We start from the raw sequence: 21,598 nt of genomic DNA on the forward strand, positions 1-21,598 counted from the left end.
TTCTTGGTTTTAGTTGTTTAACCCATTCTGGACGGGAACCCCTTTTGGTGTTTTAAGCATTATGTTATACTTTAGATATTTAAAAATAGCAGATCTACAAGCTCATAGCGCGGCACTCGGTGGTCTGCTATTTTTGAAAAATCGTGAAAATGTGCAGATGGGGGTCGGCGGCCAATTTCATAAATGTTTTGGGGTCCTTGACATGAAATATTGAGAACCACTGACATAGAAACATGAGCTTTTTCAGAAAATAATACGTTTTAAAAAGACGTCGGGCCTAAATGGGTTATGGCCTTGTGTCGGCACTTCATATTTTACTGGACGACTTCATTCAATTATTAAACGGCCCGTCCAGTAAGGGGACACGCGGTTTCCAAGCCTTTACAACAGACCCAACACACACAGTGTTCTAGAATGCCTTTACAACAGACCCAACACACACAGTGTTCTGGAATGCCTTTACAACAGACCCAACACACACAGTGTTCTGGAATGCCTTTACAACAGACCCAACACACACAGTGTTCTAGAATGCCTTTACAACAGACCCAACACACACAGTGTTCTGGAATGCCTTTACAACAGACCCAACACAGACGGGGTTCTGGAATGCCTTTACAACAGACCCAACACACACAGGGTTCTGGAATGCCTTTACAACAGACCCAACACACACAGGGTTCTGGAATGCCTTTACAACAGACCCAACACACACAGGGTTCTGGAATGCCTTTACAACAGACCCAACACAGACAGGGTTCTGGAATGCCTTTACAACAGACCCAACACACACAGGGTTCTGGAATGCCTTTACAACAGACCCAACACACACAGGGTTCTGGAATGCCTTTACAACAGACCCAACACAGACAGGGTTCTGGAATGCCTTTACAACAGACCCAACACAGACAGGGTTCTGGAATGCCTTTACAACAGACCCAACACACACAGGGTTCTGGAATGCCTTTACAACAGACCCAACACAGACAGGGTTCTGGAATGCCTTTACAACAGACCGAACACAGACAGGGTTCTGGAATGCCTTTACAACAGACCCAACACAGACAGGGTTCTGGAATGCCTTTACAACAGACCCAACACAGACAGGGTTCTGGAATGCCTTTACAACAGACCGAACACACACAGTGTTCTGGAATGCCTTTACAACAGACCCAACACACACAGTGTTCTGGAATGCCTTTACTACAGACCCAACACACACAGTGTTCTGGAATGCCTTTACAACAGACCCAACACAGACAGTGTTCTGGAATGCCTTTACAACAGACCGAACACAGACAGTGTTCTGGAATGCCTTTACAACAGACCCAACACAGACAGGGTTCTGGAATGCCTTTACAACAGACCCAACACAGACAGGGTTCTGGAATGCCTTTACAACAGACCCAACACACACAGGGTTCTGGAATGCCTTTACAACAGACCCAACACAGACAGGGTTCTGGAATGCCTTTACAACAGACCCAACACACACAGTGTTCTGGAATGCCTTTACAACAGACCCAACACACACAGTGTTCTGGAATGCCTTTACAACAGACCCAACACAGACAGTGTTCTGGAATGCCTTTACAACAGACCGAACACAGACAGTGTTCTGGAATGCCTTTACAACAGACCCAACACAGACAGGGTTCTGGAATGCCTTTACAACAGACCCAACACAGACAGGGTTCTGGAATGCCTTTACAACAGACCCAACACACACAGGGTTCTGGAATGCCTTTACAACAGACCCAACACAGACAGGGTTCTGGAATGCCTTTACAACAGACCGAACACACACAGTGTTCTGGAATGCCTTTACAACAGACCCAACACACACAGTGTTCTGGAATGCCTTTACAACAGACCCAACACACACAGTGTTCTGGAATGCCTTTACAACAGACCCAACACACACAGTGTTCTGGAATGCCTTTACAACAGACCCAACACAGACAGGGTTCTGGAATGCCTTTACAACAGACCGAACACACAGTGTTCTGGAATGCCTTTACAACAGACCCAACACAGACAGTGTCTGGAATGCCTTTACAACAGACCGAACACAGACAAGTGTTCTGGAATGCCTTTACAACAGACCGAACACACACAGTGTTCTGGAATGCCTTTACAACAGACCCAACACACACAGGGTTCTGGAATGCCTTTACAACAGACCCAACACAGACAGGGTTCTGGAATGCCTTTACAACAGACCGAACACAGACAGGGTTCTGGAATGCCTTTACAACAGACCCAACACAGACAGGGTTCTGGAATGCCTTTACAACAGACCCAACACAGACAGGGTTCTGGAATGCCTTTACAACTGACCGAACACAGACAGGGTTCTGGAATGCCTTTACAACAGACCGAACACAGACAGGGTTCTGGAATGCCTTTACAACAGACCGAACACAGACAGGGTTCTGGAATGCCTTTACAACAGACCCAACACAGACAGGGTTCTGGAATGCCTTTACAACAGACCCAACACAGACAGGGTTCTGGAATGCCTTTACAACAGACCCAACACAGACAGGGTTCTGGAATGCCTTTACAACAGACCCAACACAGACAGGGTTCTGGAATGCCTTTACAACTGACCGAACACAGACAGGGTTCTGGAATGCCTTTACAACAGACCGAACACAGACAGGGTTCTGGAATGCCTTTACAACAGACCGAACACAGACAGTGTTCTGGAATGCCTTTACAACAGACCCAACACAGACAGGGTTCTGGAATGCCTTTACAACAGACCCAACACAGACAGGGTTCTGGAATGCCTTTACAACAGACCCAACACACACAGGGTTCTGGAATGCCTTTACAACAGACCCAACACAGACAGGGTTCTGGAATGCCTTTACAACAGACCGAACACACACAGTGTTCTGGAATGCCTTTACAACAGACCCAACACACACAGTGTTCTGGAATGCCTTTACAACAGACCCAACACACACAGTGTTCTGGAATGCCTTTACAACAGACCCAACACAGACAGGGTTCTGGAATGCCTTTACAACAGACCCAACACAGACAGTGTTCTGGAATGCCTTTACAACAGACCCAACACAGACAGTGTTCTGGAATGCCTTTACAACAGACCGAACACACAGTGTTCTGGAATGCCTTTACAACAGACCGAACACACAGTGTTCTGGAATGCCTTTACAACAGACCGAACACAGACAAGTGTTCTGGAATGCCTTTACAACAGACCCAACACACACAGGGTTCTGGAATGCCTTTACAACAGACCCAACACAGACAGGGTTCTGGAATGCCTTTACAACAGACCAAACAAAGACAGGGTTCTGGAATGCCTTTACAACAGACCCAACACAGACAGGGTTCTGGAATGCCTTTACAACAGACCCAACACAGACAGGGTTCTGGAATGCCTTTACAACTGACCGAACACAGACAGGGTTCTGGAATGCCTTTACAACAGCCCGAACACAGACAGGGTTCTGGAATGCCTTTACAACAGACCGAACACAGACAGGGTTCTGGAATGCCTTTACAACAGACCCAACACAGACAGGGTTCTGGAATGCCTTTACAACAGACCGAACACAGACAGGGTTCTGGAATGCCTTTACAACAGACCCAACACAGACAGGGTTCTGGAATGCCTTTACAACAGACCCAACACAGACAGTGTTCTGGAATGCCTTTACAACAGACCCAACACACACAGGGTTCTGGAATGCCTTTACAACAGACCCAACACAGACAGGGTTCTGGAATGCCTTTACAACAGACCGAACACAGACAGGGTTCTGGAATGCCTTTACAACAGACCCAACACAGACAGGGTTCTGGAATGCCTTTACAACAGACCGAACACAGAGAGTGTTCTGGAATGCCTTTACAACAGACCCAACACAGACAGGGTTCTGGAATGCCTTTACAACAGACCGAACACAGACAGGGTTCTGGAATGCCTTTACAACAGACCCAACACAGACAGTGTTCTGGAATGCCTTTACAACAGACCGAACACAGACAGGGTTCTGGAATGCCTTTACAACAGACCCAACACAGACAGTGTTCTGGAATGCCTTTACAACAGACCGAACACAGACAGGGTTCTGGAATGCCTTTACAACAGACCCAACACACACAGGGTTCTGGAATGCCTTTACAACAGACCGAACACAGACAGGGTTCTGGAATGCCTTTACAACAGACCCAACACAGACAGGGTTCTGGAATGCCTTTACAACAGACCGAACACAGAGAGTGTTCTGGAATGCCTTTACAACAGACCCAACACAGACAGGGTTCTGGAATGCCTTTACAACAGACCGAACACAGACAGGGTTCTGGAATGCCTTTACAACAGACCCAACACAGACAGTGTTCTGGAATGCCTTTACAACAGACCGAACACAGACAGGGTTCTGGAATGCCTTTACAACAGACCCAACACAGACAGTGTTCTGGAATGCCTTTACAACAGACCGAACACAGACAGGGTTCTGGAATGCCTTTACAACAGACCCAACACACACAGGGTTCTGGAATGCCTTTACAACAGACCCAACACAGACAGGGTTCTGGAATGCCTTTACAACAGACCCAACACAGACAGGGTTCTGGAATGCCTTTACTTTTTTTTAAAGATATTTTTTGCGGCTTACGCCTTTTATTGGTTTTTGAAGGGACAGACAGTAGGCTGACAGGAAACGGGAGAGAGATGGGGGAAGACATGCAGTAAAGGCCGTGTCGGGCTCGGGAGTCGAACCCGCGGCACACTGCGACTGGATTACCAGTCGGGTGCCCAGACGGTTACGCCACCACCTGGGCCTGGAATGCCTTTACAACAGACCCAACACAGACAGGGTTCTGGAATGCCTTTACAACAGACCGAACACAGACAGGGTTCTGGATTGCCTTTACAACAGACCCAACACAGACAGGGTTCTGGAATGCCTTTACAACAGACCGAACACAGACAGGGTTCTGGAATGCCTTTACAACAGACCGAACACAGACAGGGTTCTGGAATGCCTTTACAACAGACCGAACACAGACAGGGTTCTGGAATGCCTTTACAACAGACCGAACACAGACAGGGTTCTGGAATGCCTTTACAACAGACCCAACACAGACAGGGTTCTGGAATGCCTTTACAACAGACCGAACACAGACAGGGTTCTGGAATGCCTTTACAACAGACCGAACACAGACAGGGTTCTGGAATGCCTTTACAACAGACCCAACACAGACAGGGTTCTGGAATGCCTTTACAACAGACCGAACACAGACAGGGTTCTGGAATGCCTTTACAACAGACCCAACACAGACAGGGTTCTGGAATGCCTTTACAACAGACCCAACACAGACAGGGTTCTGGAATGCCTTTACAACAGACCCAACACAGACAGTGTTCTGGAATGCCTTTACAACAGACCGAACACAGACAGGGTTCTGGAATGCCTTTACAACAGACCGAACACAGACAGGGTTCTGGAATGCCTTTACAACAGACCGAACACAGACAGGGTTCTGGAATGCCTTTACAACAGACCGAACACAGACAGGGTTCTGGAATGTGCTCCTTTTGCAATTTGTTTCCCCACTGGTGTAAAAATGTTTTAATTAGTCCCCCTTTCCTTTCCTTTCCTTTCCTTTCCTTTCCTTTCCTTTCCTTTCCTTTCCTTTCCTTTCCTACCCTGCTGCCTCCATGGTTCTGTATCGACTGATATTAGAGCTTCGCTCGCTCTCTTCTCTCACTCTCTGTTTTAGAACGACTGAATCTACAAATGTCTTCTAAATCGCAATATTTTCCAAAAAACTTATGTTGCTATGTCAGTGGTGCTCAATTATTTTCATATCAAGGACTCAAGGACACCCAGTTCCCTATAAGCAAAAAGTTTCGAGTTAACATTTCTTCGCTTACAAAAATGTATATATTCAAAGATTTGCACACACTTTCACGATTTTCTCAAAATAATAGCGGATCCACAAGCTCATATCATGGCACAAAGTGACACACTGTGAGCTTGTGTATCTGCTAAGTATAAAAATGACACCCGATGCTTTCCCCATTTTTTTTCTTTCCCGGTCTAATTGCACCAACGGAGAAGCAGAAATTAGTTCTTTGTTAGTTTGTAGTTGGCACTGACTGGATAAACACATTCACATCCACTGACTGGATAAACACATTCACATCCAAACGTAATTGCATTCATTTTGTAAACTAAACTTCCAGTCATGAGCTCTCCAGAACGGACACTAGATGATGACTAAGAGGATAATAAGTGTCCCTGGCTGCTCATTATCCCACTCACCTAAGTTTTATTTACTAATTTAGTGAGTGTTACTTTTTTGAGTGGTGCAACCACTCCTATAGACAGCTATGTGTGTGGCTGTGTCCCTGGCTTTGTCCGAGCACGAAAATAGCGTTTGTTCACCACCAAGTGTCACTCTTTCACAGCCTAACACACACACACAGGCCAGGGAGGAGGGATAGTACAGTACAGTACAGTACAGTACCGTACAGTACAGTACAGTACAGTACAGTACAGTACAGTACAGTACAGTACAGTACAGTACAGTACAGTACCACTCGCTTGTTTTAAGTGGTGCAACCACTTCCTGACTATGTGTGTGGGTGGGTGTGTCTGAGCACGAAAACAGTATAGTTGTTTTTCACCACCTGTGCGCAACCTAACACACACAAACACACGCACATATTAACTGTATATATGGTGATTTATACACCCCAGGGACCCCCACACGGAGTTGCACCACTTACTTCACATGGGTGTGATTTTTTTTTAGAAATATGTAATTTGTGTTGTCGTCAGCTATATTGATTATTTATTTTCTTATTCAACAGCTGCCGTTTGCTTTGATCCCCATCCTGACCTTCACCAGCCTAACGTCCATCATGAGCGACTTCGCAAATGGACTGTAAGTGTAATCTCAATGTTTCAAACGTTTTAAGTCGGCAGATTCATTCAGACCCCTTGTGTTTACCCGGAACCATCTACGGTTATCCAGGGTGTAGCATGCCATTTCTTTAAGTGAAATCTGAGAGTTTAAGGACAAACTGACAAAGTGTTTAAAAGGGGCATTCCACTCATTTTCAATTTTCAATTTTACTATGTCATTAATATACCTTAGAGCTGTTGTGTGGAAATAATAAAAAAGTCCCCCCATTCTGTGTTTCCTAGAACTAGAGGTCTGAAAAAAAATCATTAACATGGTGAAACACATCTTGATGACATCATCAAGATGTGTTTCACCATGTTAATGATTTTTTTCATAATTACAGTTCTGGGAAACACAGAATGGGGGGATTTTTTTATTTTTATATAACAGCTCTAAGGTATATTAATGACATAGTAAAATGTTGAAAATGAGTGGTTTTCTCCTTTAAGGTTGCTGTAGAAAATCTGTCACAGAATTGTCATAAAAACAACGTGTCCATATATGTGACCAGATTTGACAGAGCCTGCCATCGCGCAAATTCCAGCTTTTCACCAGAGGAGAAAAATAAATAAAAATCTTTATCCAAAATGAGTTAATAGCACAGGCAGACTCTTCACATACTACAACATGTAGCTAGGTGTAATGTTAGACCACAGAATACATGTAAATATGAAATAAATGCTTAAACATGTAGCTAGGTGTAATGTTAGAGTCCACAGAAGACATGTAAATATGAAATAAATGCTTAAACATGTAGCTAGGTGTAATGTTAGAGTCCACAGAAGACATGTAAATATGAAATAAATGCATAAACATGTAGCTAGGTGTAATGTTAGAGACCACAGAAGACATGTGAATATGAAATAAATGCTTAAACATGTAGCTAGGTGTAATGTTAGACCACAGAATACATGTAAATATGAAATAAATGCTTAAACATGTAGCTAGGTGTAATGTTAGAGTCCACAGAAGACATGTAAATATGAAATAAATGCTTAAACATGTAGCTAGGTGTAATGTTAGAGTCCACAGAAGACATGTAAATATGAAATAAATGCATAAACATGTAGCTAGGTGTAATGTTAGAGTCCACAGAAGACATGTAAATATGAAATAAATGCATAAACATGTAGCTAGGTGTAATGTTAGAGACCACAGAAGACATGTAAATATGAAATAAATGCATAAACATGTAGCTAGGTGTAATGTTAGAGACCACAGAATACATGTAAATATGAAATAAATGCTTAAACATGTAGCTAGGTGTAATGTTAGAGACCACAGAAGACATGTAAATATGAAATAAATGCTTAAACATGTAGCTAGGTGTAATGTTAGAGACCACAGAAGACATGTAAATATGAAATAAATGCATAAACATGTAGCTAGGTGTAATGTTAGAGACCACAGAAGACATGTAAATATGAAATAAATGCTTAAACATGTAGCTAGGTGTAATGTTAGAGACCACAGAAGACATGTAAATATGAAATAAATGCTTAAACATGTAGCTAGGTGTAATGTTAGAGACCACAGAAGACATGTAAATATGAAATAAATGCTTAAACATGTAGCTAGGTGTAATGTTAGAGACCACAGAAGTGAACCTTTCAAGCCTGTTTTCTCAACTCGCTGTTTCTCTGCAAGACATTACTCTATAAACCATATCTCCAAAACTGGTGGGTCAAACTGAACAACCAATATGTCAATTTGAAGCTATGATTCCCTGCTTTCATATGACATGAAAAAATTAAAATTAAAAAAACATTCAATGGCAGTCCCTCAGTCAAATTTGGCCACATACATTTTATTTTATGGCCCAATGTACAATAGGTAGTCATATGTGTATATCTGTGTTTGAGCTGTCTGTTTTGTTTTGTCTTCGTCATATAATGTAAAAGTCAATACAAAATATTATTGGAGAAAAGTAAAACAAACACTTTGTGTGTGCGTGTGGTCCTCCAGTCAGGGGATATTAATACAATCTGGGAATACATTTCTTACCAAGAATTTTCTTCACCAATGTGTTTGTAAAGGTGTCTACTAACATATCCCACATTGGTTTATATTCAACCACCCTAGGGGAAGTTTTGACAGCTGCTGAAAGTTGGGGTACCATACAACCATTATAAGGCAAAATTATGCTTTAAGTAGCACGTGATGTGTCAAACTAGGGGGTTTTCATGATTCTGAATCCATTCCAAGCATTAGTTTAGCACGAAAAACACTCCTTGGGCTAAAAACGGCCATAGCCGTCATCACAAATGTGATGAAGTCAGCACATTTGGGCATATTTGGGCAAGTGGCTATGGCCAAACTAGGGGGTTTTCATGAATTTTCTTCACATTGGTGAAGAAAATTCTTGGTAAGAAATGTATTCCCAGATTATACTGATAATATTCCCTGACTACTCCTCATGCAGGGCGTGGAAGATCTCCGGGGGCGTGGTCATCCTGTGTGTGTGTGCCATCAACATGTACTTTGTGGTGGACTACGTCCAGAACCTGAACACTGTGCCTCTCTACGTGGCGGCCTCCCTCCTGTCCATCGCCTACCTGTGCTTCGTGGGATACCTGGTGAGTGACGGGATCACATCTCAACACTTAAAAGTGCATGGTCTTTTAACCCATTTTGACCTGAGATCAGATTCTAAAAATGTCTTCTACATCCTGACAGTTTTCTGAAAATGCTATGTTTCTATGTCAGTCGTTCTTCGATTTTTCAAAAATAGCAGACCTACAAGCTCGTAGCGCGCCACTCGGTGGTGCGCTATGAGCTTGTAGATCTGCTATTTTTCAATAGCTAAAGCATAACATAATGCTAACACCAAAAGGGGTTCCCGCCTAAAATGGTTTAACCCATTCTGGACGGGAACCCCTTTTGGTGTTCTAAGCATTGTTATACTTTAGCTATTGAAAGTAGCGAGTGCCGCGCTACGAGCTTGTAGATCTGCTATTTTTGAAAATGTGGCGCAAATCTTTGAATATATATATTCTTTCAGGGGGAACGTTTTTAACTCAAATCCTTGCTTCTGGAAGGTCCCTGGAACTACATATTTTCAGATGGGGGGGTCCGCAGCCAAATACAGATAATTGACATGAAATAGTTTGAGAACCACTGACATAGAAACATAGTATTTTCAGAAAACCTTTAGGATTTAGAAGACTGCCTCAGGTCTAAATTGAGTAAAGGACCATGCCAGTGGTCTGGCATTACGTTTAAAGCTGCAAAGCTCCAAAATCATTTGTGTGTACGACATATGACTGAAGATGTAAATACACACATTTTATGACGCTGGTATGGTCCTTTTTAACTAAGCCATCCTTTTAAAGTTATTTTTACATGTGAGACTATGTACGTTAATTTTAGATGTTTGGATTGCATGTCGTGGGTGTTGCTGACCTCTTCCTTTCCTCTCCTCTCTCTCTCTCTCTCCAGTCGTGGCATTGTCTGGTTGCCTTGGGGGTCACCTGTCTGGACTGTGGCAGCAGGGTAAGCACTAGAGCTGCTGTGTTAGTCCAGGAACCCTATGAGTACGACTCCTAAAAAAAAAAAAAGACTGTAACCCTCTGCCAGCGTTCCTCCTCCTCTGTCGCCACGGAGAGACTGAGCCCTGCTTAGATATGAGACGGGGGGGGGGGGGGGGGGGGGGGGGGGTTGATACTGTGTGGAGGCCCGAGCAAGTTGGTTGTGTGTAAGGCCTCACTCACACTGTTGCAACATGCATACAACATTTGTCTTGTGCCATGTCCCATGTCCATGTTTAACCCATTTTGGGCGGAAACCCCTTTCGGTGTTAGCATTATGTTATGCTTTAGCTATTGAAAAATAGCAGACCTACAAGCTCATAGCGCGCCACCGAGTGGCGCGCTACGAGCTTGTAGGTCTGCTATTTTTGAAAAATCGAAGAACCACTGACACAGAAACTTAGCTTTTTCAGAAAAGTGTCAGGATGTAGAAGACATTTTTAGAATCTGATCTCGGGTCAAAATGGGTTAATGGCCGCCCCAATGCATTTCCAATGGAAGTCACATGGTTTTGTTTGATGCGTGGCAGGGGGGCACAACACAGCCACCAAACAAATGTTTTGTCAAACCATGTGACTTCCATTAGAAATGCATTGGGACAAGACACAAGACGAACACAGACAAGACACAAGACAAATGTTGTATGCATGGTGCAACAGTGTGAGTAAGGCCTAAGGCTGGGTATCTTTAGACGAGGGAGGGAAGTCTGCACACTGTGTTTTATAGCTCCCAGCAATCAGCCAACCCACTGGCAACAAATGTTTATTTTTTATTTGCTCTGTGGAGACCAGGGGCTCCATTTTCGTCACCGCTAAACCCCTTATCCCTAAACTTCTTTGCCTTTTTCTGTTTACTATTTTGCAAAGCATTTTTGAATAGTTAAAATGGCCAGTCTACAAGCTCACAACGTGTCAAATGTAGATTGGCTAGTTGAACTATAAAAAAAATCAAAATAGTAAAAAAAAGAAAGCCACAGACGTTTAGGGATAAGGGGTTTAGAGGTGACGAAAATGGAGCCCCAGATGTCGGCCAGTTCACTCTCCTTTCAGCCCTCCTCTTACGGTGGTGCGCCTCTGTTTTCATTCCGAATAACAACAACTCTACACGTTGTAATGGGAGAGTTGCAGTACAAAAATGTCTTGCAGTTCACAACGTTTCTACCCTTAGTGTTGAAACGTCGTGAACTTTATCCCATTTTGGGCGGGAACCCCTTTTGGTGTTTCAAGCATTCTGTTATATTTTAGCTATTGAAAAATAGCAGATCTACAAGCTCATAGCGCGCCACCGAGTGGCGCGCTACGAGCTTGTAGGTCTGCTATTTTTGAAAAATCGTGAAAATATTTATTTCAGAAAACTGGAGGATTTAGAACATTTTTTTTAAATTTTGAGGTCAGGCCTAAATGGGTTAAATGTTATAATAAATAATGTATGTTATGCAAAACAAAATATTGCTTTAACAGTGCGATGATTCATAATTTACAACTTGGGTGTTGTGAGCAAAATTATTCAGATGAATATTTTACTTACTGCGCTTTTACTGAGCTTTTATCTATTTTTGAAAAATCGAAGAACGACTGACATAGAAACATAGCTTTTTCAGAAAACTGTCAGGATGTAGAAGACATTTTTAGAATCTGATCTCAGGTCAAAATGGGATAATGTTTTTTCTAACCCGGGATCTAAGACACAGTGTGCGGACTTCCCCCTTCCTCTTCTGAAGTACGTATTTTAGTTCAGTGCAACCTGTACTATAATGTTTTGTTGGGATGTGCGTTGCTTTCCTGTGGACTCCTTGTTTTAATCACCGGGTATCAACATGTTCGTCGTACATTACAAGCACCAGCAACTAGACATGGTGACATTTGATGCCAACTTCTTATCGTTTTTGATTTACATTTAAATCAAGTCTTCACTTTTTTTATTTATTTTTTAGAGAAATTCACTATTGTTTCTCATCCTCCTGTCGGTGCCGATCAGTGTTATCACAGCTCTCTACCCTGTAATTGTATAGGTAGTAAAAAAAACTATTGTTACACTGTTTAACCCATTTCTCACTCGCGGTCGATGGGGTACGAACGGGGGAGTGAAGTCCAGCACTTTGGCTTCGACTTCCACTTTCCTTCATAGTGGTTTATCCCATTTTGGGCGGGAACCCCTTTTGGTGTTAGCATTATGTTATGCTTTAGCTATTGAAAAATAGCAGATCTACAAGCTCATAGCGCGAGTGGCGCGCTACGAGCTTGTAGGTCTGCTATTTTTGAAAAATCGAAGAACCAACTGACATAGAAACATAGCTTTTTCAGAAAACTGTCAGGATGTAGAAGACATTTTTTAGAATCTGTTCTCAGGTCAAAATGGGTTATTAGTGCTCAACGGTGAGTCCCCCGGAGTAAGAGTCCCATTGATAGTGTGAAATAGAGGGACGAAGTGTGTCGGATAAATGAACTGGAAGAGTCCGGTGTGCAGGAATCCTGCACACCGTCTTCACTTACAGAAAAAAATATATATAAAAAAATTGGATGGTCAGACCTTCATCGGGCATTGAAGGTCTGACCGACGGAAACATTGCTGCTTAAATAACATTCTGTAAGTGAAGACGAAGAGTGTGAGGGATTAAAAATCTATTCGAGTATAAGCGCTTACTGTTGAGCTCTAATACCTACACAGCACTGATGGATGAGATTGTGTTGATAGATTATCATACATTTAGTTTTGGAACAGAAATGCTAATTGCTGTATAACAAAATGTATTATTATTATTGTTCTTTTTCTTTTTTCACATTTTATTTGTGCATTTGCAGGAGCAAAGGGGGCTTTATGACAAAAGTGCTTAATACAATGCTTAATACAAATGTGTACAGGAAAGGGTACTTGGTATTTAACCCCATTTTGGGCGGGAACCCCTTTTTGGTGTTTTAACTAAGCATTATGTTATACTTTAGCTATTGAAAAATAGCAGATCTACAAGCTCATAGCGCGCCACGAGCTTGTAGGTCTGCTATTTTTGAAAAATCTGGGTTAAGGGACTAATACTATCGGTACGCATAATTTCCAGTTGTTTGTGTGAGAAGCCACCAGTGTCTGTGTTTAGTTTGTTGCTTTGAATTACTTTAAAAATATGTACTGTCTAGCTGTGTCAGATGCACAATTATCTGATATGTATAGATACTCATTTTAGTCATTCCATTGAATGAATAAGCAGTGAGTCAGGTAAGAATTGACATACCGGTATAGCAGAGTAAAATATTCAAGTAATTGCAAGTTGAAGCACATCCCTAGAGCCCCCAAATTGGTGCCATTTACCATGAGTGGTGCTGGTCAGGCAGACCAGCCCCAGACAGTGCGCCAACATCGAAATGGCAAAAATTAAGCGATGAATTTGTGGGCAGAAATCTAGCCTTTAATCGTAAGTCAGACCAATACGAGGCAGAGGTTTGCTTGTTGTTCCCCTCACAAATAACACCCTGGATGTAAATATTCAGTGATGATTAAAACGTGGATTTAGGTTGTCTTTTTCTCGACGGATGCTGCGAAAAAGATTTTTATTCAGCATCATGTCATGTCGTGTGTTATACAATATATATACTTGTTTTGTCTTTGAGAGTATTGAGCTTTTTCTTTTGTTATAAAACTATTGTAGTTTTGCCATCCACCTGAATCAAATCTGAAGGAATAGTATATAGTAGTATATTCTGTTGATCAAGAGTTTTTAAATATATTTTATACATCAATAAATGTTACAATTATACAGGGTTTCAGGTCAGGTTTTACACGTTCAGTTGGAACTGTTGAGCTGCCTCCAACCTAATTTAAAAAAACTACCTTTTTCTGTTTGTGAGTTTACTTGAGAAAATACTAATCCACACAGATCGACCCCATGACTATGAAGGGAATCTGAGGGAAGGGATTTATTTTTGTGTCTCTTAATATTGTTGGAAATTATGGTTGTGCTTTTTGACAGAAGCCCTACTGTTCCAGGAAATGCATATACAGGCTACTGTAGGTGGAAATATTGGCCTTTTCACTCACACTAGAGTGACTTTGGGTCATTTCCCTTCTCGCGCTCTCTCAAGAACAGTACTGTACTGTACTGTACTTTGAGAGAGTTCAACCATTGCAAAGGATCCAGAATCTTAATTGAGTCTGGAATCTGGACGTCGTTTGGCAATGTGCATGCCCTTCTGGATGGTGTGTTGCCATAGAGAAACACCACAAAAAATATTTTTAAAAACTAATTTTTAATTAGATGGCTGGTGGCTGTGAATATTTATTATTTAGGAAGCTACAGTACAGTAGTATATGACACCTGGCTTTTGCCTCTTCACATTTTAAAACGAAAATCAGGTTCAGTGATTATTAGTAATACAATGGACTAGATGGTGTTTAAAAACGCACCATTATTGCATTCTTTTCTGTTTAACGACCATGATTTTCTGTGTTCTCTGAGATAAAGCAGTGGTTCCCAAAGTGGGGTCAGGGGTACTTGAGGGAGTTCCAGGGGGGACCCAGCTACATGATAATTTGGAACCAAATGGACCCTTATGGGTCTGTAACTCAGAGAGCGTACAAATGGACCCTAACGGGTCCATTTGGTTCCATTTGTACGCTCTCAGAGTTAAATTAGCATTGATTTTACAATATAAAGAAATGCCATTAAATGGGGGTCCGTAGACTTAATGCATGTCTACGGACTGTCTAAATCACTGCTGGAGCCGTATAAATCTTCTCTTATGGGGGTCCCTGGCGTATATTTTCTAATGGGGGTCCTCGGGCTAATGAGTGTCAATTTAGGGGTCCTTGACATGAAACAGGTTGGGAACCACTGAGATAAAGGAGATGACAAATGTGAGTGTATTTAGTTTTTAGACTGTTGTGAGGCTTCATCGGTCCAGGATCTGTCTCTGCCTCCCTTTGTTCTGAAACAATAAGGACTTGGGTTAGACTGTTGTGAGGCTTCATCGGTCCAGGATCTGTCTCTGCCTCCCTTTGTTCTGAAACAATAAGGACTTGGGTTAGACTGTTGTGAGGCTTCATCGGTCCAGGATCTGTCTCTGCCTCCCTTTGTTCTGAAACAATAAGGACTTGGGTTAGACTGTTGTGAGGCTTCATCGGTCCAGGATCTGTCTCTGCCTCCCTTTGTTCTGAAACAATAAGGACTTGACACTGACAATTGCCCATTTGGACTGTTTGAGAGCAGAGATTCAATGTAGTTTACAACTGTAGATATAAGTTAAATACACACTGAATGAATGTTTGTCCTTTCTTTGCTACTAAAATGCAACACGCCATGTATCCAAAAATAAATGGAACAACATGGAAGAATGGACATTTGGTGGTGTCTTGTGTCTTAATGTGTGCAGAATTACTTATGTTTGACTATTTCATCCTCACACCTCACACCTCCCCCTGGTCAGCCGGGGCGCCTGATGGAGGGGGAAGGAACTGGTCGGCATAACGTGTTCCTTCCACGTGCTACAGTACGTCCGGCCGGGGAAACTCCCCCCCCCCCCCCCTGTCAGGTGAAAAGAAGCAGCTTGGACTCCTCATGCATAGAAGGAAGCATGAGGTCAGTCCGTTGCTCTCCGGCTTGGACTCCTCATGCATAGAAGGAAGCATGAGGTCAGTCCTTTGCTCTCCGGCTTGGACTCCTCATGCATAGAAGGAAGCATGAGGTCAGTCCGCTGCTCTCCCCCCCAGGTTGGCAGAGGAAGTGTAGCGCCCAGGATTACATTAGATAATTGACACTGGGTGAAAAAAATGGGTTGCAAAATATAAAAAGTATAGAACAAAATAAAAAATACTATTTCATCTTGGGGTTATTCAGTACAATCACCACTTTTGGATAACACAGAAAAAGTCCTTGCGGTCTTGTTTCCATTGAGGTTATAGTTGTATGTTGGGCACATTCAGGAATCATTTAAATATAGCATAACTTCAAATGTATAATTATAACGCCTTATTTATACTTATTGCAAGGCGGTGTCAAAAACAGCCAATCTACAAGCTCACAGTGTGTCGCACTGTGACATTATTGTGAGCTTGACGATCTGATATTTTCAATGTGCAACACGATGCGCAACCAGGTATGAATCGGGGCATATAAGAGCCTGATTTATTTAGAACTGCTCAGTATACTTAAAATTGACAATTCCCGTTTTTGTTTACTTACATTGCAAGCTGTCATTTTCTCTTGAAACGGATGTCCGAGCAGTAAGTAAAATATTCATCTGAATAATTTTGCTCACAACACCCAAGTTGTAAACTATATGAATCATCGCACTGTTAAAGCAATATTTTGTTTTGCATAACATACATTATTTATTATAACATTTAAATGCTAGTTTGCTGATGCTTCATTCTTTTTTTTTCTTTTTTTTTTTCTCCAATCACCAATCGTGGCTTTCTTTGTCATAAATTCTTTGCTCTCTAATGACGATGATGATTTTAAACATCCAAGGAATCCTTAATGTCCATCAAGAAGATAATATTTCCACTATCTTTAAATCTGTAAATCAGTTTGTAAAAGCTCAAACATTCCTTTTCCTGCCTACCGTACCTACAGTACAAACAATACATTGGCACCAAGTCACGTGATTAGCTCCAGGTTGCAATAATTGCAATGTCATCACAACATATTATGATCTTAGTAGTAGGTTACAGCCATACAATGTCTTCCAGAGGCCCCATGGCTGTACAATGCTTGATTTGACAAAAACATAGAATTAAAGGGGAGTTCTAAAATGAGTTGTTTTTCCACTGAGTCGGTTTAGACTTTAACCACATTAACCCAGATGTCCCTATTCTTGGCATGTCATTATAGTAGAGACTCGCGAGAGTTCTAAAAAAAGAACCTAGGTCTATATGCGTAATTTATGCTTTGTCACAGAGTGAAAATACATCTACAGCTTATAAGATATACCGTGTGACACCATCGTTGTTGAGTACACCAAGGTTTTATGTTAGAAATGTTGAGTATGGGTCCCCAGCATGTAGAAACTGCTGGATGCTAACTTGCATGTGTTATTGCAAATATTACAAATTTCATCATGCTTTATGTAGCATGACGCTGAATCCATTCCAAGCATTAGTTTTGCACTGTTTTTTAGCCCAATGAGTGTTTTTTTTTTGCTAAACTAATGCTTGGAATGGATTCAGCGTCCTGCTACATAAAGCATGATGACATTTTGAATATTTGCAATGGATTCAGCATCATGAAAACCCCCTAGTTTGACACGTCACATGCTACATAAAGCATGATGACATTTTTAATATGTTGCCTTCTATAGGTTGTTAATGGTATGGTCACATATTATGCCAATTATAAAAATTGCTCAAAATATGCAAGTTGGCATCTGGCAGTTTCTACATGCTGGGGACCCATACTCAACATTTCTAACATAAAACGTTGGTGTACTCAACATGTCTGGGTTCACACTCTGGCAAGTGGAATACTTCCCTGCACTGACAGGATGAAAAACAACCTAACCCAGGGTGAGCAGCTAGAATATGTTACCCTTTATAATTAACATGAATCAAATTTGTTAAAGTTTAAATAATGCTCTGGGAGTTCTACTTGACCCCAAGTGTTGTCTTATCCCACAACAGTGGTATTGTGCTTCAGGGGACATGGACAGTAATTATTACATAGTTGTTTTTTAATGAAACATTATTTATAACTTTGGTGTGATTTTCAAACTCCGTATAAGCTACTGTACTGTATGTGATGGTTTGAGGGCAATTGCAAACAACAGTCCTGTTCAGTCCAAACACACGGAATGTTTACGGCTTCTATAACACCACTTCAAAGATCCTAACTTCACCCTTTGTCAGCCTTCTGATTGGTCCCTGACTGACCAACCAGCAGGCTCTTTCTGCCTTGTTCCGCCCTGGTTCCGCCTTGTTTATGTTGAATTTGCTAAAAACATCTTTTTAAAAAACAAACATGATATGCCCTGCAGTCACCATGATGCACCTGTGATGTTCCTTTTTTACTGACGCCAAGTTTAAAATAAGAAATGAATGCCCAGAATATCAATACGAAGCAACTGATATTTCAATGGTAGTGGATGGAGAGAGATGATTTTTGTCCAACCACGAAACTGCAACCAATGGGTGCGAAGAGGGCCACAACCAGGGGCTGGACTTGACAAAGGGTGAATTAGCCCTCCACTAAATCCCACCCCAAAAAAGCGATTGTCCAATCATGCCAATCCAAATAGTTTAGCAACGGTTGCTATGCAGGTCAAGCTTTCGTCGCTGCTAACGTGCCTATTGGACAAGGATGGGTTGGGGGAGGGACTTAGTGAAGGGCTTAATTGATTTCAAGGTCTTTAATCACTTGTCACGTTACTGATAGCGTCTCCCTTGTCTCCCCTTTTCATTTTCTTTCAGATGCGCCTGGGACTGTCAGGTCACACTGACATTTACTTGTTGAACGACATGGACACTGACGCCATGGTTGAGAGATAGCGGCACGTTTTTTAAAAGGCATGAACTATATGGCATGATACACACACGCCTGCAGAAAGGACTCATGCAAGGCAAGCCTGTAGAGAACCTTGTTGGTTTTAGGGTGGGACCATCGTGGACACTATAGGCCAGTACAGTCCATCTTTACCCTGGTTTAGGGTGGGACCATCGTGGACACTATAGGCCAGTACAGTCCATCTTTACCCTGGTTTAGGGTGGGACCATCGTGGACACTATAGGCCAGTACAGTCCATCTTTACCCTGGTTTAGGGTGGGACCATCGTGGACACTATAGGCCAGTACAGTCCATCTTTACCCTGGTTTAGGGTGGGACCATCGTGGACACTATAGGCCAGTACAGTCCATCTTTACCCTGGTTTAGGGTGGGACCATCGTGGACACTAGGCCAGACTTTGTGCACCTTCTCTTGAGCCCTTTTATTTGTGTGCCTCTGGTTGTTCCAAGTGCCCTTAACAGATCTTACAGACTTCTAGTGCAGTGGTTCCCAAAGTGGGGTCCGGGGACCCCCAGGGGTCCTTGAGAGTTCCAGGGGGTCCCCAGCTAAATGATAATTAGGACCCTTATGGGTCTGTAACTCAGAGAGTGTACAAAAAACATTTGTACATCAACATTCATTTTACAATATGTATTGGGGGTCCCAGAGATGCCATTAAATAGAGGACCGTAGCCTAATTCAGGTCAAACCGGGGGGCCCTAGAGCCGTACAAATCTTCTCTTATGGGGGTCCTTGGCATGTATTTTCAAATGGGGGGTCTGCAGGATAATGAGTATCATTTTGGGGGTCCTTGACATGAAAAGGTTTGGGAACCACTGTTCTAGTGAGTGTTTATTTCTTTGTACATGTTTGTTTTTTTCCTTGCTTGCCTGGCGTGATGAAAATCCATGCAGACGTACCTAACTTTAACCACGTAAGCCCTATTACTACGTCCGGAAATGGGTAGATCTACAAGCTCACAACATGTTTCATTATGATGTGTTGTGAGCTTGTACATTTTGTTGTTTTTCAAAGATTTGGGAAAATATTGGGCAAAATAATGTTTCGGAGAGAAAAGTGACGAATGTTTTGTGACATGCCCAAAATAGGAACACTGAGGTTAAAGTGGTTCAAACCATATTTCAAGATAAAAAATACAAAATAATATTAATAAAAAGAAATCACGATTGGACTTCAAAATCAAAAAGGGGAAATGTATGGCACCCATTATGGTTTATTTGTCCTCGTCATTAAGTGCACAACTATAAACAAATGTCCGTAATGCTGCTAAAGCCAGCCCAGTGTGACAATCCAAAGATGTGTTCTACGCCTTTATAAGACATGTTATGCCTTTGCTATCGACCAAGTAGATCTGAACCAAACCAAGACGGTCAGATAACCTTCCATTCTAACCATAATTAGTGATATATAGAAAATCCAAATGAACCTTAACGAGATATTTGATGTATTATATGAGTATAATATTTTGTGCGATAACGATCACATCCCAGAAGGTGCTTAATGTACAGTATGTGGTTTGTCATACTTGTATTATATTTTGTAATTTTATATGCATCGTTGCATTACCAGGCGATCAATCGGCAATCGATGGAACCAATCGGCAAAAAAAGGGGGGAAAAAATCCTTTGAATTATGTCGGTCCGTTCACTCTCCTTCAGCCCCCCTCTTCCGGTGGTGCGTCTTTGTTTTCATTCCACGTTGTAACTGGAGTTGGTGGCAGATTAGTCTGTCTTGAGACTAGAGATTACCAAGGAAGTCCTTTATGGTAAACAATCTCTTTGCATACAATCATGCAAAAAATTGTCAGAATTTGGGAGCATACAAAAGGTCAAAACTGCTTCCATTTTGACCTGATGTAAAAAAAAAAAAGAATATATATTCAAAGATTTGTTGCCGCATTTTCATGATTTTCCAAAAATAGCAGACCTACAAGCTCATAGCGCGCCACTCGGTGGCGCGCTATGAGCTTGTAGATCTGCTATTTTTCAATAGCTAAAGCATAACATAATGCTAACACCAAAAGGGGTTCCCGCCCAAAATGGGTTTAATGTGTGTAGTTGAAGAGAAGACTAGGCTACTCACGGAAATATACGTGGTGATAGATTGTATACATTTGTCACTAACTGCATTTTCAATCGGATCCAATTATACATTTGGTTCAAGAGGAATTCGCCTGGTGCTTCTTCAGTACCAGGCTGCGGCTTCTGGTTTAGGCTACTATTCTTTGTTGTTCAACTTTAAAAAAAAAAAAAACAACAACGAAAAAGTAAAATAAGACAAAGATTAATGTTAATGCTTCTAAGCACTCCTGCATGTTTTAGAATGCATGGCAAGGTGAGGAGGAGAGGATATTTGAATCAGATTATGTTCAGACCAGAGTATGTACAAGAGGCAGCTACAGTACTAGTCAAATACTGCTCCTGGTGCACACTGCACAGTGCTATTTTCATATAACTTATATAAAATTAATTTATAAGAGTGGAAGACCCTGCAGGACGAACGTGAACTCTGGATTGTGGCAATCAGCCATACTGTATATGCCAGTCTGGAGAGCAGTGCGTACTAATTAAATAGTATGCATGTGTGAGACTCAGTCCTGACCACATTTAGTTCAGTTTCTCCCCCT

The 21,598-nt window shown here is 41.9% G+C and overlaps 1 protein-coding gene across 2 annotated transcripts in view; it reads left to right on the plus strand.

Moving 5' to 3' along the window:
• The window catches only part of LOC306930334 (natural resistance-associated macrophage protein 2-like), a 50,206-nt gene extending 29,386 nt beyond the window's left edge, over positions 1 to 20,820 (plus strand). For both annotated transcript variants that reach the window (XM_079511254.1, XM_079511255.1), the window contains exons 14-17: positions 6,866 to 6,939; positions 9,383 to 9,536; positions 10,399 to 10,452; positions 18,879 to 20,820. In XM_079511254.1, the coding sequence (XP_079367380.1) occupies positions 6,866 to 6,939; positions 9,383 to 9,536; positions 10,399 to 10,452; positions 18,879 to 18,956 (360 nt within the window). In that variant the 3' untranslated portion in view covers positions 18,957 to 20,820. The remainder of the gene's footprint in view (positions 1 to 6,865; positions 6,940 to 9,382; positions 9,537 to 10,398; positions 10,453 to 18,878) is intronic.
• Positions 20,821 to 21,598: the final 778 nt, after the last annotated feature.

The sequence above is a fragment of the Electrona antarctica genome, assembly GCF_951216825.1.
Source record: "Electrona antarctica genome assembly, chromosome: 9".
In the NCBI taxonomy this organism is placed as follows: Eukaryota; Metazoa; Chordata; class Actinopteri; order Myctophiformes; family Myctophidae; genus Electrona; species Electrona antarctica.